The 27,552-nt window shown below is 43.1% G+C and overlaps 1 protein-coding gene across 1 annotated transcript in view; it reads right to left on the reverse strand.

The window, feature by feature from the left end:
• Positions 1-5,981: 5,981 nt before the first annotated feature.
• LOC137421292 (beta-2-syntrophin) overlaps positions 5,982-27,552 on the reverse strand; it is a 90,584-nt gene continuing 69,013 nt past the window's right edge. The window contains exons 3-7 of the mRNA XM_068107194.2: positions 19,383-19,590; positions 17,288-17,430; positions 14,503-14,699; positions 8,597-8,799; positions 5,982-6,979 (exon numbers count right to left, since the gene is read on the reverse strand). Coding sequence (XP_067963295.1) covers positions 6,887-6,979; positions 8,597-8,799; positions 14,503-14,699; positions 17,288-17,430; positions 19,383-19,590 — 844 coding nt within the window. The 3' untranslated portion in view covers positions 5,982-6,886. The remainder of the gene's footprint in view (positions 6,980-8,596; positions 8,800-14,502; positions 14,700-17,287; positions 17,431-19,382; positions 19,591-27,552) is intronic.

A 27,552-nucleotide genomic window follows, 5' to 3' on the forward strand; every position in this document is an offset into this window, starting at 1 on the left:
TAGCACTAATTTGATACTTTCATTGGATTCCTTGTCCCTGAAAATATAGGTTTAGTATATTTTTAAAAGTTTTTAGGGTAATTAGAGGCAGAAATAGAACAAAATATGTATTTTACAGTGGCCATTTTGAAAATCCAAAATGGCCGCCATACAGGTATCTCTCCAAATGTAAACATTGATTTTTAGTTTCCTTATGCTATAACCTTTCCAAAAATGTATAGGTTTGCTAATCTACCATGATTTTGAACGAAATATAATTTATTGACATAGTGAACCTGACTATTGCCGTGGTTGCAGAATGGAGGCACAGTGGTCGCCCAATGGTCGCCAGGTAATAGATGCGTTCTGCTGCAAATTTTCCTGTCAATCTGGGCGATGCTTCTGCCTCCCTTGTGCCTCCCTTGTGCCTCCTTTGGGCGACCAATAGCGTGCATTGAACGATGACTGTGGCGACCGCTGTGCCTCCGTTCGGTGACCACGGCAACCCTTGAGCCACCATGGCAAAGCTTTTGCCTCCCTTCTGCCTCCTTTGAGCCACCTATAGTGCCTCCTCAGCCTGCCTATAAATAGAGGGCTGGTACCTGCAGTGGCTCATTGTGTTTGCAGTGAATGGTGAACAACTCGACTCAAGAAAGTCTCCAGACTCAACAGGCACAAGACATCATGCCTCCCAAGAAGTGCACAAGACCAAGGGCAAAGAACCGCAGAGATGCCAGGACTACTGAAGAAGAAGGTCCTGCTGGCCATGGTGATCACCAAGAAGAAGTCCCTGCTGGCCAAGGTGGTGGACCTGATGGTGGAGCGCATGCTGCCCAAAGTCAAGAGAATAAAGGTCCTCAAGACCAAGGTGAAGGGGATGAAGATACCCATGTTGATGGCCAAGGTGATGGTGATCAACAGGCCACAAGTGCCCTACAACCCTCCTGTAAGAAGAGGAAAAGAAAGGAAAAGGTTTCACCAAACCTCACAATAGAAGAAGAGGAGTCCATAATGGAATGGCTCAGAGAGCATACCGAGATGTATGATAAAAGGATGACCCAATATAAGAATCAACAGAGGAAGGAATCCCTGTGGCAGCAGAAGGCTGGCGAGATGGGCAAAGATGTCACAGTGCTTAAAGTATGGTATAAAAGTCTCAGGACACGTCTAGGCAAGCTTATGAAGACAAAGTCTGTTTTGTCAAAGACAAAGTCAAAGTCAAAGACAAAGGCTGTAGTCCCGGAATTGTAACCTTCTCTGTTGTGTCAGCCAGGGGCGGACCCACCAGGTTCGTGGTCTCCTTCTTCTGTGCCTGTTCATCCTTCTTCTAAGGACAGCAATGGCCATCTGGTTCACCAGCAGTGCTTGGTGACCTTGTAAGATGGCAGTATGCAAGAGGAGTTGGTTGTTCATCCAAAATCTTTATCTTCTGGACATGTTCTCACTTTGGCAGCGAGGATGAAACTGATGGAAAAGCGCCAGAATCAGGGCATGTATATACCCAGGCACTCCAGGTTACCCAGCAGTCGCCAGGGGTCGCCCAAACAATGCTCAAGGGTCGCCTAGGAGGCAGAAGCATGGCTGAATGGTCGCCCAGTGGTCGCCGTTAGTTGCCGTTGGTCACCGATGATGGCACAGAGGAGGCTCAATGGTTGCCCAAACATTGCTCGGGGGTCGCCTATGTAGCTTCTATTCGCGTTGGTTGCCGTAGGTTGCACAGGTTGCCGTAAGCAGTGGACGGTTGCCGTAAGCAGGCAGGTGGCGCAGTGGACGCACAGGTCGCTCGTAGATCGCCATGAAAATGCCCGAAAATTGCATTTTTGGTGGTTCAAGGGAGGCACAAGGATCGCTGGAGCAGTTACATAGAAACAGGATTTTCTGGGTTTAGGCGACCATTGAGCGTCCTGGCCATTTTTTGGTCGTTCAAAGGTGGCACAAAGGTCGCAGCCCTGTGTAAAGGGGGTCTTAGTATCCACTGATAGGTCGGATCTGGATTCGAAACTGAACCAAAATCTATTCTGCTTGTTTTTGGCACTTAACAAATACTTAGGCAGTTAAGACCGAAAAATAGGGCGTATCGTTCATTTTTTCAGGAAAGCACCAAATTTGGCACAGATGTAGTATGGACCTATACAATTGTTTTCCTGAGGGGCGCCCAAAAATTCAGAACCCCTGGTGGCCGCCATATTGAATTTCAACATGACCGCCCTCTGTGACCTATTTCCCTCAATAACTTCTTTACTACATGAATTCCATGAAAATCGTCACCCACGTGTAAAAAATTAAATCCATTAATTTATACTCCTTGTGCTGATTTTATTGTGCCATATATCTCGTAGGTTTTGGTTATAAACAAAAAGAAACGCTAACTTTTAATTTCGTTTTGTATCAAGGATATTTGGCTTGGCTAACCCCCGCTTTTGGATATTTGGCTATTTAATTTGGCTAACCCCCGCTCTAGTAGGGGAAATGGCCTTTAAAATGCATGTTGTGTGTTGTTGTGTATCAAAGAGCTAACTAGGCCTAGCGGTCAGAGTAGCTTAATAATAACCGTTACATGTTCAATGATGCCCCGTCTCCGCTCATCCCTCTCCTCCACGGCTGCAGAAACCCTCATCCACGCCTTCATCACCTCCCGTCTGGACTACTGCAATAGCCTCCTCTATGGTTCACCCTCAAAAATCACCAATAAACTCCAATACATTCAGAACTCTGCTGCCCATCTACTCACCCATTCCCGGACCCGTGACCACATCACCCCCGTCCTTTACAAGCTTCACTGGCTCCCCATCCCCCAGATAATCCAGTACAAAATCCTCCTCTTGACATACAACGCCCTCCATAACCTGGCCCCATCCTACCTGGCTGACCTCCTCTCCAGACACACTCCCACCCGCAACCTCCGCTCTGCTGGTACCAACCTCCTGACCCCCTCCATCCGGACCAAATTCAGATCCTGGGGGGACAGGGCCTTCTCCATCGCTGCTCCCACCCTCTGGAACTCACTACCTCACACCATCAGAGACTCCTCCTCACTCACCACATTCAAAACATCACTAAAGACCCACCTGTTCAACACTGCATTCAACATTCAACCCACAGCATTTAACCCCTGACTATCTCTTCTCCTTCTCCCTCCTTTTGCTTTAAATATTTCCCTATTGATTCTTGTCTTTTTGCACTTGTTGTTTTCATGTATTGTTATGCATTATGTTTTCCACTCTGTCAAAGCGCCTTTGGGCTTCTTGAAAAGCGCTAAACAAAATAAATGAATTATTATTATTATTATTAATGATGAAATTAAAATTAATTTGTTAATTTGTTTAATTGCTTATTATTTGTTCCTCCATCCGAGTTCTGTATATCCACAACTTTCTCGACTAGGATTTCCAATCCTATTTTGGATACTTTGTCATTTCAGCTGTGTTAACATGTCACAAGCGCACTTGTGAGTCCGTCACATTACGTGTGATTCCATCACATTACCTGGTCTGCCACCTATAGTTTGCAGTTTCTGCATTGCATTACCAATAAGACTGCGATAGGAAAGCAGTACTATTGTTGACGTCCGAATTTTTTTTTCTAGACCTTGTGTTCACTAACAGAGCAGAGTTTTTATATCAAATCTCATTAGTCTGTTGACCATGTACACATAGTGTGATTCCGTCACAAGACTATTCTGGGTAACAAATTTTGTTAACCGGGGTAAGCCTCACTGAGAGTAGTACTCGTCTGTAGCCATGTGACCGTTCTGGTTCAATACATATAATTGAATTCTCTCTGCTCTTCTTAGCATTCAAGATAATTACCTTATATGTTCAAAATTAGAGTGCACATGGTGATTCCGTCACGATGGAATTCATGACTATGAGCGATAACACCACAGTTCCAGTGTCTTACCCATGTTTTCATGGTCTCTGAATCCAATGGGATCAATTGCATAAAGATTGGCATCCATAATCTTTAATTTGAAGATGGCCGCCATGGTGTTTCCATTTTCCTTGAATCTCTCATAGTATTTTAGGTAAAATTTCAATTCCAAATGATACACATTGTTTTATTTGTCTCTGATAACAATGGAATGGTATTAATTAATCAAAGTTACACACAGTTGCAGTTTTAACTTAAAATATTGTGGGCACTTGAAAGGTGGAGGCTCTCGCACAGACGCGTAGTACTACAAGCACTGTCCATCGCAGTCACACAGTGATGTGCAGGGCAGATTTGCCCTGGAGCATTTACAGTTGCCTTTACAGGCCGACTTACAATGGCAGCTTGTAAGCTCTGAACATGCCTCCTGTATCAGTGGTATTGTGGTCCAAATTGGTGTCCAAGAAGTCCCTGTTTTCATCCAGCCCCAATCAGCTGGTGATGGAAGTTCTGGGTAGGGCACAAGTGCCTGACTCCATACGTGTCCAGCCTGAAAACATGCACGTTTTAGGTGTTGTTCGAATGCGTCTGCTGTTGGGGGAATGTGATCAATTGTTCTTGCCTTCTTCGTGAACAAGTGTCGACGCATGTCATTCACTGTCTTTATCTCGGTAGTCCGGTCATAGAGGATGGCAACATATCTTTCTATGCTCTGTAGTTCCATAGTAATAGCGTCCACAGATGGCCTATAAGCGAGAGCAGGAAAGGTCTGCGTGATGCTGGGGTATGCCTCCCAAGCCTTCCAGGCTGTCTTTTTCCCAATTTGGGCAAAAAATGACACTGTGTCGCAGCCAGTGAAGGCATGAAATAATGGCAAAGACTCGGACTTCCTGCGGCCAAGGCCGGTGGCAATTTTATGGATGGCAAGGTAGCGGTAGCTTTTACCAGTGCCAATGGCAATCCAGAGTTCCTCCACACCGTGTGACTGGTAGGTAAAGTATTGTGCTATTGCCAAGACCACAATATCAGAATCTACAGTTCGAATCAATACCCGTTTTCTCCCCTTTTTCACGGCATCCAGGACATTTTTTGGGGATTTTTTGAATTTTCTGAATTTTTGGGCACCCCTCAGGAAAACAATTTTATTGTATAGATCCATACTACATCTGTGCCAAATTTGGTGCTTTCCTGAAAAAATGAACGATGCTTCCTCTTAACTGCCTAACTAAAACTCATCCACCAAGTTTTGTCATAAGTCGTCCATAACTTTTTGAAATATCGTGCTGTATATCGGTTTTAGCCGTATATGAAAAATCACAAAAACATTCTCGTATCCGGATCCGGATCTTCACCTAAATCGAATCAATTTGTTTTTGTCATACACCCAACCTCTCCACAAAATTTCAACCGGATCCGTCAACAATGTGTGGAAATATCCTGTGCACAAAAAAACAAAAACAAAAACAAGAAAGATGTCTTGCAGAGAACGATACTTGCGAAATCCCTAAAACAAATATGACTGTAAAATAATTGGTGGTTCAATTCAAAGACCAAATATTCAAAGACCTTTGGCCTATGTTGACCTTGTGACCTATTCTGATCTCAAAAATAGCTGGTGGTTGAATTCAGTTGGCCGATATGAAAATCCTATTCAAATTTCAAGTCAATCGGATGAAAATTGAGGATTTTAGAAATTTGAAAAAAAGTGGTTGACCTTTGGCCTATGTTGACCTTTTGACCCCTTTTTGAGGCAATGCTTTTATGGCCGGATTCCCTTCCTGATGCCAACCCTTTAGTCACCTCTTACGACTCGTTGGGATGCAGCGTACCTATTCTAAGTCGGGGCACACACCGGCACATTCATCCCAGCAAGCTGCCACTGAATTTGCCGACCTCGGAAGGAGGACAGGCTGAGTCGACCCACCTGCCGTTAATTCAACGATCGACTGGAATTCAAACTCAGGATCCTAGGATCCCAAGCCGGCACCCTAACCGCTAAGCCAACACCAGGCTTATATAAATTCTTTATCCCAAGCTTAAACATAAATTATAAATATTTTAAGGCTCCAGTGTCTGAAATCCAAAAAGCACTTCTTTCTCAATAACAAGCTGTAAGTAAAACAGAAGCCATGAAAGCACCAGTAAATGTTTTATTATATTTGAAAAACAAACCAGAAAATAACAAAGTTACTCACAGTTATGAGGCCTAATTATTAACGAATAATTGTTTTGGAAGATTGGTTACCCTCATGTTACCGACCCTCAAAAAACGTCCATTTACTCATCAGGGTTGTCATGGTTTTCTTCCATTGTTCTTTCGATGAGTTAAATCTCTCGACACTTGTATAAAAAAAACCCATAACTTATTGATAACCATATTCTTTAAATCCATAAAAATCCCCATTCGAGTTCCCGTGCAAACAAGATGATCTTAAGAAAACCAAGAATAAATCTGAAAGATGTTAACTTGTAGTTTTTGTTGCTTTCGGAGGGTAAAGGGCCCTTTTCGCAACTCAAGTGCATTGTATTTTTTGTTCCGCTCTGCCTTACCTATTAGACATGAGCTGGCAGGATAACCTTGAGGTATGAACACTCACTTCTGAGCTGCCTAACCTGGGTTCAAATCCCGACACAGTTGTAAACTGTCATTCCCTGATGTTTCACATGCAGGGTGATTCTGCACTGTCCCCAGGATGGACATGGAGCAGGAGGACCAGTCTGCTCCCAGTGGTTGGTGAAGGTTAAATATCCCGCTGTGTTCTTCATGAAGAGTCGGCGAGTTATCTCTGGAACCCTGAACAAATGACTGCAACAGGGGCGCAGACCAATCCCGGCGATGACCCAAACCCACAGCCACATGTTGCATGCAGAATAATAGAAATACTCCAGTATTGATGCAATTCATCTTAATCCGCTGAAACCATAGAAACAAGAGGATTCTTTTACAAAAAAAGCACGAGAAAATGTGGAGGAAATCGTGCCGATTGATCCACGATGATACTTCAAAAGAATGACACAGGAAGCGGATTATCGAGGGTCATGCCACCAGTCCCATTCGGATGAGTTTTGCCGAGAGGAAAGAGTGCAGGATGAAGACGATGGGTTTTGGACTGCCCAGAAGGTCCAGGCACTGTAGATAACAAAAATGCATCGTCACAAAGCCAGTGATGTATGGATTTGAAATACTGGATAAACTTTTACTAGCCTTTAAAAAAAAAAAAAATTTGTATACAATATCGAGGCTCGTGTAAGAGCTAACATGGACACATAAGACGAAATAAAGGGAGCGGGAGACAAGATGTGGAAAGAGGGGGAAGCACACAAATACAACATTTGAGAGCAGGGACAATGGGAGATCTGTGGGAGGGAGAGGGCTTGGGGGGGGGGAGGCGTGGGAAGGGTGGGGGGGGGGGGGGGGAGAGGTAAAAAAAAAAAAAAAAAACACACATGGACACTGCGAGGACTTCCAGGAAAGAAGTCGGTATGAAAAAAAAGAAGGTGAGAAGTCTTTAAAATTCTATCCACATATTATTCAAACCATAATACTTGAAATAAGTAGAAAGCATCTCGAAATGTAAAGGCCATCCGCGTCCGATTTGAATTTTATGACAAAAACTCAAATGATAAAAAAAAGTTATGGCCTGGACACATAAAGACACACACATCTATAATGTAATAATCTATATTTTATAATAATCCATGTATAATGCAGCAAGTGTAGGTCTAACCACTAACTCACGTGAATATATATATATATATATATATATACGTCTCTTAATTACGCACTGTTTGAAAGTCAGTTGCATCATAATAACTACGTCTATTAATTCCGTAATATTGGAACTTTTTAAACCTTTAGACCCTGGAGACTGCTGAGATCCCTTAGACCCTTCTAAGACCCTTTATATATTTTAGACCCTTTAGACACCGTTAGACGTTTACATCATTTAGTGTCTTAGACCCCTTGAAAGCCTTTATAACACTAAGACCCTTTAAACCCCCTAAGACTGCCTGAGACCCTTTATATCCCTTAGACACTTAAGACTCCTAAGACCCTATGGAACTCTTAGGCTAAGACCTTGCAGAACCCTAAGACCCTTCAGATCCCTAAGACCCTATAGATGCTGCAGACCCTTTAGAACCCATGACACCCCAAGACCCTCACAATCCCAAAGACCCTACAGACCCCGGGGGTCTTAAATCTTTTAGACACACACCACACAAACATCTATAATCTTCTTGCAAAACGTTCTTCAAAAAAAATCCGCCAGAAAAAACGTTCTTCTAGTACAGTAACCCTCTCCTGGTTAAAGTTTTAAAATCCAGGCTGGCTGCACATTCATTCACAGGCCGTTCTTTCCCACTCTTTCCTCCAGGTTTTCAAGCGAGCAGTGCACCACTACCTCTTGTCATCCTCATTCCTGACCTACCCTGAAGCCTTCCTAACCCAACCGTCTTATTTGCTGGTTTCAGTGGTTTATTTCTGTCTTTGTCTCTTTGTCTCTCTCTCCGCTTTACTGAACATTTATTCTCTTGCTGGTTGTGCCCAATTGTTTCCTCACGACCACAATGTTAATTTACCTTGTTCTTTCAAGACCTCACTATTGTAGAGAGAGAGAAAAAAAACAGAGCTACTTACCCTCATGCACAAAATTAAATTAGATTTATCTATTTTTATTTGATCAATATGCCTCAGTTTGCAAAATATTCTTAGTAATTGAGAAGAACAAAACCTACAACCACTTACAATCTCTCCTTCTGGGCCGCCAAAGTTAAGATAAAGCTTGGAGACACCATCATCGGACGATCGACGCAGTCGCTCATATGGGTAGGTAAACAACAGGTCGGAATTCATAATTGATGGATTATTGGCTGTTATTTGCCGATGCACCGTGAAGCCATGTTCGTAGTGAATAGTAAGCCAGCAATCCAAGTCATTCCACAAACAGGCTGCAAGAGAAAGAAAGGCAGTTTGACATGATCAGGGTGAAGATGTAATGGTGTATAAAGTGAGCATCATAAACAGATGGCCCCAAATATCAGCCTGAGGTCCCTTGAAAAATTTCAACCTCATAAAATCCTATCTAATTGGAAAGGAGATGGGAAGGTGGGTGCGGGACGGAGGGATGAGATTGGGGAAGAGGGGGCTGCAAGCTATTGGACAAAGTAATGATTTTTACAGAAAAAGATTACAACAGATTATTATTATATATCTCAAATATAATTTGACTAAAATACACAAAGGGAAGATTCATATACCAGTAATTACATATCAGCGATGGGATAAATACGATTGAAAAAACCCCACAATAAACAAACAAGAAATATATCATGCAGAGCACGACACTTGCGAAATCCCCAAAATAAGTTGTTGACCTTTAGCCTACCTTTTGGCCTATATTGACCTTTTGGCCTATGTTGACCTTTTGACCTATGTTGACCTTTGGCCTATGTTGACCTTTTGACCTATGTTGATCTTTTGGCCAATGTTGACCTTTTGGCCTATGTTGATATTTTGGCCTATGTTGACCCTTTGGCCTATGTTGACCTTTTGGCCTATGTTGACCTTTTGGCCTATGTTGATCTTTTGGCCTATGTTGACATTTTGGCCTATGTTGACCTTTTGACCTATGTTGACCTTTGGCCTATGTTGACCTTTTGACCTATGTTGATCTTTTTGCCAATGTTGACCTTTTGGCCTATGTTGATATGTTGGCCTATGTTGACCCTTTGGCCTATGTTGACCTTTTGGCCTATGTTGACCTTTTGGCCTATATTGACCTTTGGCCTATGTTGATATTTTGGCCAATGTTGACCTTTTGGCCTATGTTGATCTTTTGGCCTATGTTGACCTTTGGTCTATGTTGACCTTTTGGCCTATGTTGACCTTTTGGCCTATGTTGATATTTTGGCCTATGTTGACCTTTTGACCGATGTTGACCTTTGGCCTATGTTGACCTTTTGACCTATGCTGATATTTTGGCCTATGTTGACCTTTTGGCCTATGTTGACCTAAACTAATTGCTGGTTGAATTCAACGATCAAGTATGCAAATCCTCTTCAAATTTCAAGTCAATCAGACGAAAATTGACAATTTTAGAAATTTTGGGAGAAATTTTAGGAGCCAACTCTTCTTGGAGAAAATGACGATTTTGGAACGAGCTTTGAAAATAAGATGCACCAAACAAAATGTACACTACCGGTCAAAAGTTTTAGAACACCTCAATTTTTCTAGTTTTTATTGAAATTTACGCAGTTTAATGTCTCAATGTTCTCTGAAATGAAGCATAGAACAAAGAAACAATTGGAGATAAAAAAGAAATCATAGAATCATTTTGTTTAACAAAATTTAATTTAAATTTTTGACTCAGCAAAGTCGCCACCTTTTGCAGGTATAACCGCCGAACACACCCGTGGCATTCTTTCCACAATGGAAATCAAATATTGCTCGGGAAGTTCTTCCCAACACTGTTGCAGAAGTTCCCCCAAATGTGTTGCACTTGTAGGTTGCTTTGCTTTCACCCTTCTGTCCAGTTCATCCCAAACCAGCTCGATGGGGTTTAAGTCTGGAGACTGTGCTGGCCATTCCATGATTTGAAGCCTACCGTCTTGTTCTTTTCCTCGAAGGTAGTTTTGACATAGCCTGGAGGTGTGTTTAGGGTCATTATCTTGCTGTAGAATGAACCCCTGACCAACCAGGTGTATACCAGAGGGTATTGCATGGCGCAGCAAAATGCTGTGGTAGTCCTTTTGGTTCAGGGTGTCAGTCACTCCGTGCAAGTCGCCGACTCTGGATCCAGCAAAAGAGCCCCAGACCATCACGCTTCCTCCTCCATGTTTGACAGTTGGTGTCACACACTGAGGAACCATCCTTTCGCCTACTCTACGGCATACAAAAACCCTGCGTGATGAACCAAAGATTTCAAATTTTGATTCATCGGTCCATAAGACCTTCTTCCAGTCTTCAGTAGTCCACTGGTGGTGCTTCATGGCCCAGGAAAGCCTCTTTTTCTTATTTTGCCATCTTAGCAATGGCTTTCTTACTGCCACTCGACCTGTCAAACCTGCAGCTCGAAGTCTTCTCTTCACAGTTGAAACTGAGACTTGCTTACTTCGACCAGTGTTAAGCTGTGCTTGAAGCTGTTGTCCTGTGAGCCACCTGTCACGCAAGGTGTTGACTCTGAGAAACTTGTCTTCTGATTCTGTTGTGGCTTTGGGTCTGCCAGACCTCTTCCTGTCCTCTTTCCAAGTGCCTTTCCAAGTGCCTTTTGATGGTGTAGGAAACTGTACTCACTGACACCTTGGCTTTCTTTGCAATTTCTCTAAAGGAAAGACATACACTTTTAAGGGTTATAATGGTCTGTCTGTCTTCCTGCTTACCTTTGCACCATTTCAGGTTATTCACTGGACTTGAATTGCTTAAATTTCAATAAAAACTGGAAAATTTGAGGTGTTCTAAAACTTTTGATCGGTAGTGTATCCTTGGACGAAGTTAGCTTTGTGGTTGCATTCCTAGGAACTGCCATTGTTGTCTGAATCTCACTGTTTCTCTACCCTCAGAGCGCGTGGAAAATTTGATTGGTCGAGACAGCATATAATTTTGTCCAAGTATTGCTAAACTGAAGGTTTTTAGAAGTGAAAACAAGGAGATTTGTATTCTACAGTGTTTAAATATGTAATTCAATTGTAATAAAAGAAAAAATTAAAAGCTGTAGAAAGAAAACCCCAAAGCATTTAATTGGAAGTTACCACCATTGATCCAGCATCTTTTACACCATCTAATTTAACACGTTAAATTAATTATTTGTGCCTGTGGTATGTGTCCTTTATGACATCCCTAAAAACAGTAAGTTTCCTGTTTGGAATGATTTTCAATTTTGTTTGGCTGCCAGACAGGCAGAGTTAGGTAATTGCTATACCGCAAGTGTGCATAAGAACACATCTTGGGACGAGATTTTTTTTTTTTTTTTTTTGTATACAGAATCGAGGCTCGTGAAAGAGCTAACATTTATCACAAAAACAAATCAAAGCGACAAACAAACAAAGTATATAAAAAGGGGAGCGGTAGACAAGATGGGGAGAGAAGGGGAAGCACATAAACACAACATTTGAGAGCAGGGACATCGGGAATGTGTGGGAGGGAGATCTGCCAAATTCAGAGCCAAAGTACTGCTAAACTGCAGGTTCATGTTCTGATTCATGTCCAAGATGTAACGTTCAATTGGAATCAAGTAGTTCCACGATCATAGACTGACGAGTGACAACAGTCAAACAGACAGACAGAGTTAACAAATTGCTTAACCCTGCCTAGCACTATAAGCGTGGGGTAATAAAAACATCCAACTTGGAAGGAGAGTGGGTTAACAAAGTCATTTACATCATGTGCACAGAACAGCATACACAGTCACAACAAGGACACAGCTGTTAGAGTATCACTTTGACCAAGTGATTGTATTTCAAAAGGAAACCGATTGTAGGCATCTTACAATCATTATTGGGGAAAATGCCAAGGACATAGAAAAGGCCCCTTTATATGGTATGTGCCATGTGGAAAACTCTAGAAAAGAATGGACATTCAAAAAATCTCGTGTGCATGCTGGACTACCCTTGTGTTCTTAGGAGGAACCAAGTAATGCTCTCGAAAAGTTCATATAAAGGGGCGCCAATTTGATTCATACAGTTCAAAAAACTTTACTTACTGATGGGTTTTATCCTATATACAGTATGTAGGACGCCTCTTTATATGAACTTTTCTAGAGCATTACTTGGTTCCTCCTAAGAACACAAGGGTAGTCCAGCATGCACACGACTTTTTTTTCAATGTCCCTTCTTTTCTATTGTTTGGCATTTTCTACAAGCTGTGGAATGTCCATTCTTTTCTAGAGTTTTCCACATGGCACATACCACATAAAGGGGCCTTTTCTATGCCCCTGGCATTTTTCCCAGGTGATTATATAGACATTGGCAAGAATCAATTTAACAACCAGGACAGATTGTGAGACATGCCATTGGACAGACTGAACAATATTCAATGCTCTTGGAAAAAAGAAAGAAAGAAATCTGTTTGTATGATGTTCCTAACACACCAAAATGGGGGCACAAGACATCCACACTGCTGTCTAGTTGTAAACTCTCATTACTCAGCCATTGGAAAATCGATTGCATCTCAAGAAGATTCCACACCCGCATCAAAATTCCACACGCACATCTACACTCAGCATCTCTATCATTTTAATGCTTTTGCAAATGCAAATCTAAAGCCAAATATGTGGACAGGCACAATTCTGAGCACAAGGTATTTTTGACTGAACAAAACTATTCCTTCTTCAAAAACTAGATGGTATTCATAGAATACTTACCCTGCGCAGTCAACTTGTTGCGAGCCAACTCTTCTGTTTTTGAACATATTTTTCTTTGATCCAATATGGCTGCCAGACCACGTGAGCGATTAAATCATAAATTTATATTCTCTATAAATATAATTGTTGCATAGATCATGCTCAATACATTGCAAACTGATCAGACTAAGCGTTGTCCCTGTCGAATTATGAAGTCATAATTATGGCACCAATTACGTCATCGTTAACAACACCTATTCGCCATATGGAGTTCTTTACAATGAGCCATGTTTCAATATTTTCCATGCAGCAGTTTTGGAGATATAGAGTTGTAACATTTTTCGGTATTTCCAAGATGGCGCCTGTACCACATGACCTATGATGTCATGATTATCTTTACAATATTCCACAGGAGGAGGCGCTCCTATGGTGAAAATTTTGTGCCCATCAGACCAACAGTTGCTGAGAAAAAAAATTCACAATGATCAGATAAATGTTGTACTTGTCGAATTATGACGTCATAACGAAGGTACCGATGACATCATCCTTAACATATCTTATTCCCCAAGGGGAGTACTTGACAATGAGCCATGTTTCCATTTTTTCCATGGAGTGGTTTTGGAGATATAGAGGTGCAGCTTTTTTCGATTTTTTCCAAGATGGCGTCTGTACCACGTGACCTATGGCGTTATAATTATCATTAAAAAATTATACAGGAGGAGCCGCACATATTTAGAAAATTTCGTGTTCATCGGACTAACAGTTGGAGGAATTTTTTTTTTCATACTGATCAGATCAAGCGCTGTACTTGTCGAATTATGACGTCATAATGGAGGCACCTATGACATCATCATTAACATATTTTATTCCCCATGAGGTGTACTTGACAATGAGCCATGCTTCAATTTTTTCCATTAAGCGGTTTGGGAGATATAGAGGTGTAACGTTTTTCCAAGATGGCGTCCGTACCACGTGACCTATGACGTCATAATTATCAGCAAAAAAAATCTACAGGCAGAGACGCTCCTACGGTAAAATTTCATGTCAATCGGAACAACGGTTGCCAAGAAAATGTTTTTTTTTAAATGCAGACACGGCACACGTACGCACTTGAATGCTCAACCGCACTTTTCGCTTCGCGAGCGCAGGGTAATAAGTAAGTTGTCCACATGAATTTCAGCAACTCTCCGTATCGTTTGAAAGTTAGTGAGTACGGTCGGTTGATTTGCCTATCCTGTCATATCATTTTCTCTAAACGGCGACATTGGAAGATAGTTATGAGGAGTTTATTGCGAGCAATACATCAAGTGCATACCAACAGTAGCTTCATGAGATAGCTCGACGGCAGCGTAGCAAGAATGTAGCAAGGTCCGCGTCCACACCGAAAGGTCTCGTGTTGTCTCCGCACGGAACGTGTGCGATTCAGCACCGTGAGGGCCACCGTGTCGCAGCACAAAGCAGAGCTCCGCTCCAGGCTGCGGGGAGCAACGTGACGAGCCTGAATCAACGAGCCTAAGAGAACACCCGGACCCGGGCAGGTAAGTGGTCAGATGGGTGGTCACGTGGGATGTATATTTACAGTTGTGAGACGCAGATATAGCTTGAATATGAATTTTAAAATTTTAATATTTAATTAAAAAATTTAATTTAATTTAATTTAATTTTAAAAAATAACATTTTACCACCGTGGGTTCGTGACAACGACAAGTAATCTCATGTGCATCTTGAACTCTTCTACCTTGTGGGATAAAGATTCGGTTCTTAAATAATCGACTTGGGCACCAACAGGAAAATTCATTAATTTTTTGCAATTCCGACATCTTTCCTGGAAGTTCTCGCAGTGTCCATGTGTTTTCTACCTCTCCCACCCCCATCCTCCTTCCCATGCCTCCTCCCCCCAAACCCTCTCCCCCCCACAGATCTCCCGATGTCCCTGCTCTCAAATGTTGTGCTTGTGTGCTTCCCTCTCTCTCCCCATCTTGTCTCCCGCTCCCTGTATTGTATGTTTTGTGTGTCTGTTTTTTGTTTTTTTTTGTGATTAATGTTAGCTCTTACACGAGCCTCGATCTTGTATAGGAAAAAAAAAAACTACCAGGTTTCTCAAATAGTCCACTTTTTTTGAAACACCCTGTATTCTCCACTTACAAAGATGCATACAAGGAGCTTTGACAGGCCGAGGCCGTTTAGCCCATCATTCCTGTGCTACATCAACATTACATTAATTAAACCCATCAGTTTATTGACGTAATAAAGCCTGGTGTTGGCTTAGCGGTTAGGGTGCCGGCTTGGGATCCTAGGATCCTGGGTTCTGAATCCCGATCGATCGCCGAATTAACACCAGGGGGTTGACTCAGCCTGTCATCCTTCCGAGGTCGGCAAATTGAGTACCAGCTTGCTGGGATGAATGATCACGGTGTGTACCCCGGTTTAGAATAGGTACACCGTATCCCTGCGCATCGTACGAGGCGACTAAGGGTTGGCGTCAGGAAGGGCATCCGGCCATAAAAACATTGCCTCAAACAGGGAACCATGATTGTCATGGGGCCCGCAAGGCTAACCCCCGCTCTAGCGGGGAAAATGGCCTTAAAACGATCATTCATTCAGTTTATTGACGTCATACTGTGGGAGTGGGGCAGAGGTTCAATGTGCAGAAAAATAGTGGGGCAGGTGCACGTACATCACCGTGTGTGTGTGTGTGTGTGTGTGTGTGTGTGTGTGTGTGTGTGTGTGTGTGTGTGTGTGTGTGTGTGTGTGTGTGTGTGTGTGATAAAATGCAAATAACAAATGATAGAATCACATCTCTGGTTTAAAAAGTAAATGCTTCATAGTATAGTCATTAGTCATGTGTTGATTATAGTTGTCTTAAAATCAATCAAAAAGTGCCACACCTGCAGAAGGATATGATCAAAGTACACAGGGGTGATATCATTGTGGAGTGTGGAAATCGTGGTGAGTACTATGGCTCCTGGGAAGGATATTATAAATCGGTCTGATAACTACTGTAGTGACGGTGACTCCATGAGGAAGGTTTCAGCCCTACTTCATGTTTCAGCAGGAACTATATTCACGACTCTGAGGATAAAAACAAAACTGGTACTGTTCACCACAGAAATGGTCGAGGATGAAAGGTCAAACACTCCAAAATTGATGTTAACTACATCAAGGTATGGTCTCTACTGAAGGTAACTTCCAAAAAGATTCGGGGATCTTTTTTGAAAAAGCGTTTTTTTTTTTGAGGAAAAAAAAAAGTTTTTTTTTTTTTTTTTTTGATTCAAAAAGATCTCCCTCGAACTTCAGATCCATCCACTCCCAATAAACCATTTCATAACATTCGGGGCACATGACCAACTTCTGTCCTGGAAGTCCTTGGTGTCCTTGTGTTTGATACTTCTGCCACCCCCCTCCCCCCAAGCCCTCTCCCTCCCACACATCTCCCTGCTCTTAAATGTTGTGTGCCCTCAAGTGTTTGTGTGCTTCCCCTTCTCTTGTCTTCCGCTCCCTCTTTTTATATATTTTGTTTGTCTGGTTGATTTGTTTGTGAAATAAATGTCAGCTCTTTCACGAGCCTCGATTCAGTATACAAAAAAAAAAAAAAAAACATCCAGTAGCGATATTGTGGATGACCTAGCTTGATGTATGGGTGTTAACGTTTCTTCAACAACAGTATCATACACATTTGTGCAACGTGGTCTTGATGGATGTGGAATTGCTGGAAAAAAAAAAAAAAAAAAAAAACTTTGCTGAGTTTGCCTCTCCCTTTTCCTCTGCCTACACTCAATCTACCAACACCCTATCCTGCACTCACTCCCTGACGATTGTTATAGACAGGTTCAATTTATGATCAAGTAAAAACTGGTACGTGTATGCGTGTGTGTTACGGGTATTAATGTAACCTGCTGCTGTAGTTAGAGGAGGCACTCTTTTGTGAAGCATGTGTAGAGTTCACATGCACTTGCTTGAGGAACATTTAAACAATCTTATCCTTATTCTGATGAGGGAAATAGTTTGTCAATTTTGTTTTCCACTTGCAAAATTTCCCTTTTAGCACATTATTTATTAGAAAGACTCACTTCATCCATCCTGAAAATTTTGATACGTACCGTGTGACAAGGAGAGGATAAGAGCAATACGGTGTCTCCCAGGCTTCGAGAGAGAGAGGAAATTTGTGATAAAGGTAAAGGTCACTCTCAGTCAGCACCATCAAAGTTGGTTGCCAAGTTGGTCGACCAAACTCTCCAGTTACCTGTGAAAGATGGTCCGGACGATAGTGCACAAAGAATGAGGGGAAAGAACGATTTTTCAAACAATGCAAGAAAGAAAAGCAAAACAACCAAAATGTAACCATACAACAACAACAACAACAACAGGCATTTTAAGGCCATTTTCCCTGCTAGACCGGGGTGTTAGCCATGACAATCTTCTCCATTTTGCCCTATTTTCTACATCTCCCCTTGTTACCCCCCTAGCCCACATTTCTTCTTCCACCACCTTTAGCCAATGACAAAATTATAGTTTTTCACTCTCACAAATTATTAGAACTAGTAGAGTACCTGCCCTACGGGCAACCTTGTTCTTAGCATGCAACTCATTCTTCTGACACATACCTTTATTTAGGAGGTGTGTCGGCAACTAGCTCCCTCAATCGCTCCCGAAGATAGAAAGAAAAACCCGGATGATGTGCATGAAGGAAAAAACATGCCTTCTGCTTATAATTTATAATTCAAAACACCTTACTGCACAAGAAAACGTGAGGACAGAATACTGCACTGTAAAGGGTGGGGACTTGTAATACCCTCTCTCACCTGGAGGCGGCGCTACACAATACACATTTACATAGAGAATTTGCATCCCTTCAATGCCCTCTGCTGATTCCGGCAGGACTTTGTAACAATTCGCGGGTCTTTATAACATCCACCAACTAATGTTGGCAGATGACACCTGTTTAACGTCCATCCGAGGGACAGCACACACATATGTTGATGAATCATCCTGCCTGTTAATCACCAGGATGACATTTTACAGCTGGGTCGGAATTGAGAAACCCAGGCAAGACAGCTCATAGTGGAGGGTGCGTATCTCTAAGTCTAGGGCTAGGCCATCCTGTCAGCCCTGTGCATAACATAATTTATATTCACATAAGCGCTCAAGCATGAAAATGGCATAGTCTTTTAAAGAGGATGAAAGAGGGATAGACGATAAAAAAGATAATCCCAAGACAGATTGATGGCAATTTTACAAAGGAAGTGTGGAAGAGCAGCTTCGAGAGGTTAAACAGCTGACAGAGCGGATCATGAGGAGTTACATATTTCATAAGGATTAAGTCGACACCTCTCATCCATAACAGCCTCCCCACGGTTATATCAGAATGAGCTGATTCGTCACACGGTCACAGATTACTTAACCACAATATGGGGCCGTTCAAAAATTGCATAACTATTATTTTACTAATTTACGTTTTACTAATTTACGTAATGCAACGTAACACGTGATTACCATGAATTCTGATGTGCTTGATTGAACCTTACTATTATTCGACATTGATTAGATTTTTCGGGGTCCCTAATCGTCAATACCACTTGACCCAAACAAAGCCAATGGTAATCTGATGCAACAAACCCGGGCAGTGTATAAATCAGCAGTGGCCCACAGGCCTAATGTGCTAGGCCCACCAGAAAACCAAGATGGCGGCCATATCATTTTGTCTCGGTGCTGTGGTGGGTGTAGACAAGCGACAGATGAGTGCGTGGTCCGGCAGCTGTCCGAGCCATGGGTGCAAATTTCAAAAATCGACCCCCAACAAAAACACCACCACCAACAACAACAACACGACGAAGCTCTTGTAGACCTGCAATATGTCGCAGGTACAAACCATGTATACAAACAGGTATCCAACTAAATAAGTCATGATCGTGAATCAGAAGTTGAAGTTAAAGTTGATAAGCAAACAAAGTTATCCTAAACTCCATTTGGAAATTTTTTTTCAACTGACGTATGCGTGTGACGTCTAAAAAACTTAGACCAAAGTCTAAGGTTGAAACTTAGACTTTGGTCTAAGTTTCAACCTTAGACCAAAGTCTTCATCGACGTAAAGTTTTTTAAAACGTTATTAGAATGGACATTTTAGTGTAGTATTTAATCTTGGGCAAACCAAATGGTTACCATCAAACATAAACACCATGCATGCTGCCACTTTACCTGCTCTGCCGACCACGTGAGGTGAGCTAAGGGACGGCCTGCAAACACCGAACTTCCTGCACATGTTGCGTTGGCCTCGTGCAGTGCCACCGAAGACAGGGTGGCAGTCGTCGAACGCAGCGCATTGAACCAGCTGCTCGCTGCCACTGTGTCTCTGGCCCGCAGCACCAAGCAGTGTTTCGCAGAAGGTGAGTGCAACTCGATTAGCCTGAGTGTAGAAACAAGAGGGACAATGGAATTTGTCACAATCTCTCTCACAGTCTCACCACAGCATGGTGAGACTTTATTGCAATTAGTGTAAAGTATATGTCTCCAAACTACTTGGTAAAGTTCAGACACTTACTCAAAAAAAAAAAAGAAAAAAAAAAGTATCCTTGAAATACTGGTTCTTTGCACACAACTGCACCTGCCTGAATTCCGTTAAATTGTTAGGTTACAATTCTCAGTCATCCTCTCTATTACTTAAACTTGCACGGTTAGAGCTTCCGGGGTTGTCGGTTCCGACTTAGGGAGTCGTTGGTAGATAGAAACCTGGATGAAGATTGAAGAACTGTCTTTGGGATAGGAAGTAAAGAGTAGTGGTGGAAAGGATGTCAAACAGGGAAGTTCTAAGTAGTGATGTACCGCAGGGATCTCATGTATGTAACTTGAATGTAACTTGAATAAGTACAAGGAAGTACAAGGAACTTTTCTGACGCAGCAGGAGGCCAATCTTGCCGACACATTTCTCCCAATGTCCATGAACACCCCCAATGCTTTCAGATGCCACTACCCTTCTAGGGAGACTACTCCATGCATTAACTACTCTCTGAATGAAAGACCCCTGTCTTAAAGTCGCCCTAACTCTCCTCTTCTTCACTCTCAAGCTATGTCCACTTGTCCCTATCACTGTCTGTTCTGTTGAAATCCGCACCTATTTTGTCTACACCCTTCATATTCTTAGATATCTCAATCGGATCCACTCGTAATTGCCGATGTTGTAATAAGTAAAGCCTCGTCTCCTTCGGCTGCTCTTCATAGCTGAGTCTAGATAGTTCCGGAACCAATCTAGTAGCGCTAGGCTGAATCCTCTCTATGGCAGCGAAGTCCTTCCTCAGATGTGGTGACCAAAACTGTATAAACGAGAGAGTTCATAGAACACGACACCCCATGCAGTGTTTAAGTTTATACAGGGGGGCCTTTTTTTTTTTTTTTTGTATACAGGATCGAGGCTAGTGGAAGAGCTAACACCAATCACAAAAAAGGACAAACGGACACACAAAACATACAATAAAGGGATCGGGAGACAATATGGGGAGAGAGAGGGAAGCACACACGTACAACAGCAGAGAACAGGGACGTCGGGAGATCCGTGGGAGGGAGAGGGCTTGGGGGGAGGAGGCATGGGAAGGCGGGGGAGGGGTGGCAAAGGTATAAAACACATGGACACAGCTAGGACTTCCAGGAAAGAAAGAAGTCGGGATTTCCCCCCCCCCCCCCCCCCCCCAAAAAAAAAGGGGATCTGGGGTGAATTAGCGGGGGTAGAAGAGATCAAGGTTTTGGATGGGGGAATGGGGGAAGATAAGAGATGGTGGTGAACAGCTATTTTAAAGACCTGAAGGGAGGAGTGGGATTGAAGAGAGTGAGGGAGTTTGTTCCAGAGGCGGGAGAAAAGAGGAATGAAGGAGTGAAGGTGAGCAGAGAGTCTTGATTTTGGCAGTTTAACCATAAGAGGGTTACTGGCAGATCTTGTGCGTCTTGTAGGAATATTTGGGGGACAGCACAGATAGAGCTGGGGGAGCTAGGCCGGAAGTCGGTAGAAGACAGAAAGACCACCAACCTGCCTGCGGTGAGTGAGTGAAAGGCCCTCGGAGTTAGCTTTATCACGGGAGACTCCAATGATTCTGAAAGCTTTGGTTTCAACAGTGTGAAGACGAGCTAGGTGTGAGGCAGGAGCGCCAGCCCAGAAGGGAGAGCAGTATTCCATTGAGCTGCAGATGAAATCCTTGTCTTTGGTGAGGAGCTGAGGTGTGACAAGGAAGGACTTCGCATGACGGAGGATGCCCAGTCGGCGACTGGCTTTGGCGGCCAGCTTGGAAATGTGGTTTTCCCAGGAAAGATCATGGCAGATAGTGAGACCCAAGAGATTGAGTGACAGAACTTCTTGGAGAGGAATGTTCGGAAAGTAGATGGGAGGGTTTTCCTGTCGGTCTTTTCGGAGAGACATCGTAAGAGTGTGAGATTTGTCAGGATTGAAAGACATGTTCCACTTCTTTGACCACTCTGTGATTTTGTCCAGGTCTGCAGAGTGAGGAGGCTGCAAACTGCTGATCTGAGGGATGAGGAATGGAGCGACAGAGAGTGGAGTCGTCAGCAAAGAGATAGAGAGGATTTTCCAGAGAGTCGGAGAGATCATTGATGAAGACCAGAAAAAGCACAGGGCCCAGAACACTGCCTTGGGGAACTCCAGCCTGAACAGGAAGAGGAGATGAGAGAAATCCATTCAGGGCCACACGTTGACTACGACGAGAGAGGAAGTCTCCATGCGTGGAGATTTCCATGGATACCAAAAGAGGAGAGTTTGGTGAGCAGAGCGGGGTGCTTTACCGTTTGCGGTGGTTGCATTCTTGAAAATCTCCATGAACCGCAAATCCACAAACATAGAGGGCAATGGGGATAATAGGGTGATGGTCTTCAACATTAAAATTTGTCCAAACTCTACCCTTAATTAATATGTTTGTGCTATTTTGTTTTCATGAATAAAAGAGCTATTAAGAACATAAAATTAAGTTAATTTTCTTGAGTTATTATTGGCATTATTTCATATGGAGCATGTGGCTGCTGATTGCATCACTGCTAGGAGCACGGCTGTGCCGCTGTTGCAGTTCCACCTGTTTTCAGTAAACTGGTACCCATTTTTCCAACCTCTGAAGGCTGACAGGCTGAGGCAACCCACCTAGTGTTATGTAACGCCCCAAGGGCCAAATTCTGAGTCAAGGTATGGAAAAAACAAAAGACTTGTCTTCCAATTCATATTCCGATTCATGTTAAAAATATAGCATGCAATTTAAAAAAAAAAGTTCCTTGATCATAAATTGATAAGATAGACGGATGGATTGACAAACACAAACAAATTGCTTAACGTCGCTTTTTGCTTCACGTAAAAACCGACTGGAAAACCCTCCCATCCACTTTCTGAATAATCCTCTCCAAGAAGTTCTGTCACTCAAGCTTTTGGGTCTCACTATCTGCCATGATCTTTCCTGGGAAAACCACATTTCAAATCTGGCCTCCAAAGCCAGTCGCCGACTGGGCATCCTCCGTCGTGCGAAGTCCTTCCTTGGCACACCTGAGCTCCTCACCACATACAAGTCTTTCATCCGCAGCTCTATGGAATACTGCTCTCCCCTCTGGTCTGGTGCTCCTGCCTCACACCTAGCCCGTCTTCACGCTGTTGAAACCAAAGCGTTCAGAATCATTGGAATCTCCCGCGATGAAGCTAACTCCAAGGGCCTTTCACTCACTCACCGCAGGCAGGTTGGTGGTCTTTCCGTCTTCTACCGACTCCTCTCTGGCCTTGCCCCCCCAGCCCTCTCTGGGCTCTGTCCACGAAATATTCCTACAGGTCGCACAAGATCTGCCTGCAACCCTCTTATGGTTAAACTGCCAAAATCAAGACTTTCTGCTCACCTTCACTCCTTCCTTCCTCTTTTCTCCCGCCTCTGGAACAAACTCCCTCACTCTCTTCAATCCCACTCCACCCTCCAGGTCTTTAAAACAGCTGTTCACCACCATCTCTTATCCTCCCCCATCCAAAACCTTGATCTTTTCTACCCCCGCTAATTTCGGTCCCCTTGTGTTTATACTTCTCCCCCCCCCCCCCCCCCCTTCCCACGCCTCCTGCCCCCAAGCCCTCTCCCTCCCACACTTCTCCCTGCTCTCAAATGTTGTGGTTGTGTGCTTCCCCTTCTCTCCCCATCTTGTCTTCCGCTCCCTCTTTTTGTATATTTTGTTTGTCTGGTTGATTTGTTTGTGAAATAAATGTTAGCTCTTTCACGAGCCTCGATTCAGTATACAACAAAAAAAAAAAAAAAAAAACGTATTCCAGATTTTCCTGGTAAATATTCCAGATGAAGCCTCAATAAATTCTTCTACAGTGTTAACACTCGCTCTTTTTATTTAAAATGTATCCCCTACAAATATTACCTAAAAACCATATTAGCTTACCTATAGGCCATGTACAGCAGGTGGAAAAAGCAGCTAAAAATCAGTTTTCGTTCCGTGACTGGGGTGCTACTTGAAATGTCGCATATGTATAGCCAACTATATGGTGGACTCCGGGTAAAAAGTTCGACATGAAATCTCTGTCCAACACGTCGCTGTGGGGTGTTAAAGTTTGCTACCAGGGTCGAAAAAGCCGCTTTTTGGCAATTCGGCCATTTTTAAAGACTCGTATCTCCAGCACCACTAATACATGGTCTATTGTACTTGCTGAACTTGAAGACTGGACAACATACTTAAAAAAAACAAAATCTAAATCCTGAGGTTGTCCTTGCTTTATTAAAATAATTATCATGACTGAGACACAGCAACTTTTCATAAATAATTGCAACCACCCTCGTTTTCGATACATAAAAACTTCCTAACGAATCATGGTAGAGAAGTAATTATGCAAACATGAATGTCTGTCAAATGAAGTATCGAGGTCTTGTAATCAATCATGGTTCTGTTGTAGCTATTGCAATCAGGTACTTCAGTAAACTAGGGCATGCCCGTACTATATCTATATCTAAAATTATATCCCCCCCCTCTATTTACATGAAATGGTTTGGTCCAAAGCGAACGGCTTGCGAGTGGTGACAATCCCCCCCCTCTATTTACATGCAATGGTTTGGTCCAAAGCGAACGGCTTCCGGAGTTTGGTAAAGAAATCGCCATCGCGTGCACAAACGCGCAGGAAAGCGAATGAATCGCAAATTCGTTTTTATTAGTTGTAAAACATAGTTTAACGCCAACATAGTTTGCAAACGTGAAATAAATGAATACGCTCTCAAATGTGCCATCCGAGGCAGAGTGTGCCCGCCACGTTCGGCACACGCGATCGTTCGCTGCTCTCTGATTGGTTGAATCGTTTTTTGGACATAGCTCGGTAAGTAATTGTCCGATTAATATGAAACCTTGAAAAGGCACATCCTCGGGTCCCCAGCAATATACCTGGCAAGTTAAAAGTATATCGGACCCGTGGTTGTCGAGAAACAGCGGTCACAGACAGACAAACGTACAAACGTACAAACGTACAGACAGAGATTACTGGAATTATAGATAGACTAGGGCATGCCCGTACTATATATATGCCCGTACTATATATCTATCTAAAATTATATCCCCCCCCTCTATTTACATGAAATGGTTTGGTCCATTCGCAACGCCAAAGCGAACGGCGAACGGCTTGCGAGTACAGTGACAATCCCCCCCCCTCTATTTACATGAAATGGTTTCGTCCATTCGCAACGACCACAGAACCCCCCCCCCCCTCTATTTACATGGAATGGTTTGGTCCATTCGCAACGCCGGCACACGCGATCGTTCGCTGCTCTCTGATTGGTTGAATCGTTTTTTGGACATAGCTCGGTAAGTAATTGTCCGATTAATATGAAACCTTGAAAAGGCACATCCTCGGGTCCCCAGCAATATACCTGGCAAGTTAAAAGTATATCGGACCCGTGGTTGTCGAGAAACAGCGGTCACAGACAGACAAACGTACAAACGTACAAACGTACAGAGATTACTGGAATTATAGATAGATAAGTAAGGATTTGAGGAGTGACATTTGGCATTTTCGGCCTTTTCCATGCGCCCATTGCTTCAAGACGAGACAAGTCAGACAGTCTAAACTGCAGTTTCTGCGAGCGATCAGAGCAGGGTCTTCAAAGAGGAAGTAACAATGTCAACTGTCAATTACGGAGGGAATAATCATGCCTGGAGCATTGCAAATTATCCAAAGAATTATTAATCTGCCACATTTTTGATGTACTAGTGGGCCCGTTGGTCTTTTGGGTCTTAAGGATATTGGGGGTCTTAAAGGATCTTTAAAGGTCGAATAGGTCTCAGTAGTCTAAAGGGTTAAAATGTACATTTCAAGAGTACGTAATTAATTAATAGACGTACGCAATTAATAGACACAAAAAGCATCACACACAAACGTGCATCTTACTCATCTATTCGACGCCTCTTCTATAGACATCATCACAATGCACCTCTTTCAAGGAGGAAGCCATTGTTGAATAAATATAGCGCTTGTTGTGACAAGACTGACTGATGATTGGCTGGGTGTCAATACTATGACATAGATAAGTAGCAGCTCTCCAATGGAATGAAACTGAACGAAAGCTCAGACCTGCTCATGGCCTACTATGCCTGACACTGTTTTTTTTTGTATACAAAATCGAGGCTCATATAAGAGCTACGGTATTGGATGCTAACCCCCCACATCTATTACCACTCCCGGATTCTCGTCTTGTGCCATACGCTCCAAAACTGCCCCTTCCTTGTATTATGTACTCCCTATTTTCAAAATTGCTTGCAGGGACACGCGGAATGTAAAATGAGACTAAAAGTCCTCAACTCCATGCCTCCCCCACCCCCCACGACCACGAATACATCAACCCACCCCCTCCGAACATGAAGAAGACTTTTTCCCATACTGGTGGTGGCAGAGCAGAGCAGAAAAGACAAGTAGGCCTTTAGGTAGGCTTTAATCAACACAATGGTGGCCAGGTGCACAAGAAGAGGCCTAAGCGGGGCTTGAAGTCCTTAAGAGGGAACGTAGCATGGAGCGGATCATAGGCAGCCCTCATGTCGTCGGCTGACCCGCTTTTAAACAACAACGATCCCAGACACAGGAAGTGAGAACACAGGAAGTGAGGCCACAGGAAGTGAGGCCACATGAAGTGAGGTACACAGGAAGTGAGGTACACAGGAAGTGAGGTACAAGGGAAGTGAGGTACAAGGGAAGTGAGGTACAAGGGAAGTGAGGCATCAAGAAAACTGGAATTAAGTCAAATACCATTTAACATACTCGTGAGATACCGGTGCTATGCACGGGTGGGAGGCCGGAAGCAAACAGGCAATGCAGATACGTCGAATGCTAAAGCATGAAACCAATAAATTCCACATTTCTGTAGCACCTTCAGTCGCACGTCAGACATGGGCAGCAAGTTTGTGAAGGACTTCGATGAAAAACGTACCCGTTCGTAAACAAACGGGTACGTTCACGCATAGAAACATCGATCGTGGGTTTGTGGCGAATCTGCATATGGCAATCGGCGAAGTTCACGTTTGGAAGGTAGAAACCATCACGGCATGTCGTCATTCACTTGAACACGATATCTCTTTTTTTCATTCCAAACAACATAACTCCAATCACAAATTAATCACACAATAAACTTTTAACAACATTGTTAATGTTTCCTTCATTGTAAAAACTATCAAGTCAACAGTTAAAAGGATTTTTAGCCGATAGGTGTTACGGCCTTGGCAAGATCGATGGAGACAGCGATCTGTTAGCTTATACACCGCCCAAATAGCTTTGTGGAATTCTCTCATATGTAGAGATTAAACCCACGTCATTCTCTCAAGCAGGGATTCAACCCATGTCCTTATAAAAGGTCTTTGTCTGACGTCACCAAGTCTGATCGGTGCAGTCCATCGGTGCAGCCATGCAGCGCAGCCATGCAGCGATCGGTGCAGCCGTTTGTGCAGCACCCGGGAAAATAACATTATGCGGGAGTCCAAACAAGAAAATGCTGGAGGCCAAAGCTGAAATTGGAAAAACAATATACCCTATTACCCACCCAAAATATCGTTGCAATCGGTTCAGCCGTTTTTGCGGTACCTTCGAACGGACGGACAGACAGACAGACGGACGGATATTTGGTGAATTATAGTAAGATTCAACATAAACTTGGTGCATGGGTTTATTTTGTCAAGTTACAGAAAACGTTTGAGTTTCAGAGAGTTTCACCAATATTCACAGTTATGCCCTTTTTGGACTTCGAAAATATCACATCAGTAGGGAACACGTATTGCTAAGCAATTCTCGCTCTTGTTTTATGATAGAAGACAAATTGTTCAGTCTTCAAATGTACACCACAGGCCTGAAGCCCAAGCCACATGTTGTGACCAAAATGGC

The sequence above is a fragment of the Myxine glutinosa genome, chromosome 2, assembly GCF_964187855.1.
Source record: "Myxine glutinosa chromosome 2, kmMyxGlut1.1, whole genome shotgun sequence".
NCBI lineage: Eukaryota > Metazoa > Chordata > Myxini > Myxiniformes > Myxinidae > Myxine > Myxine glutinosa.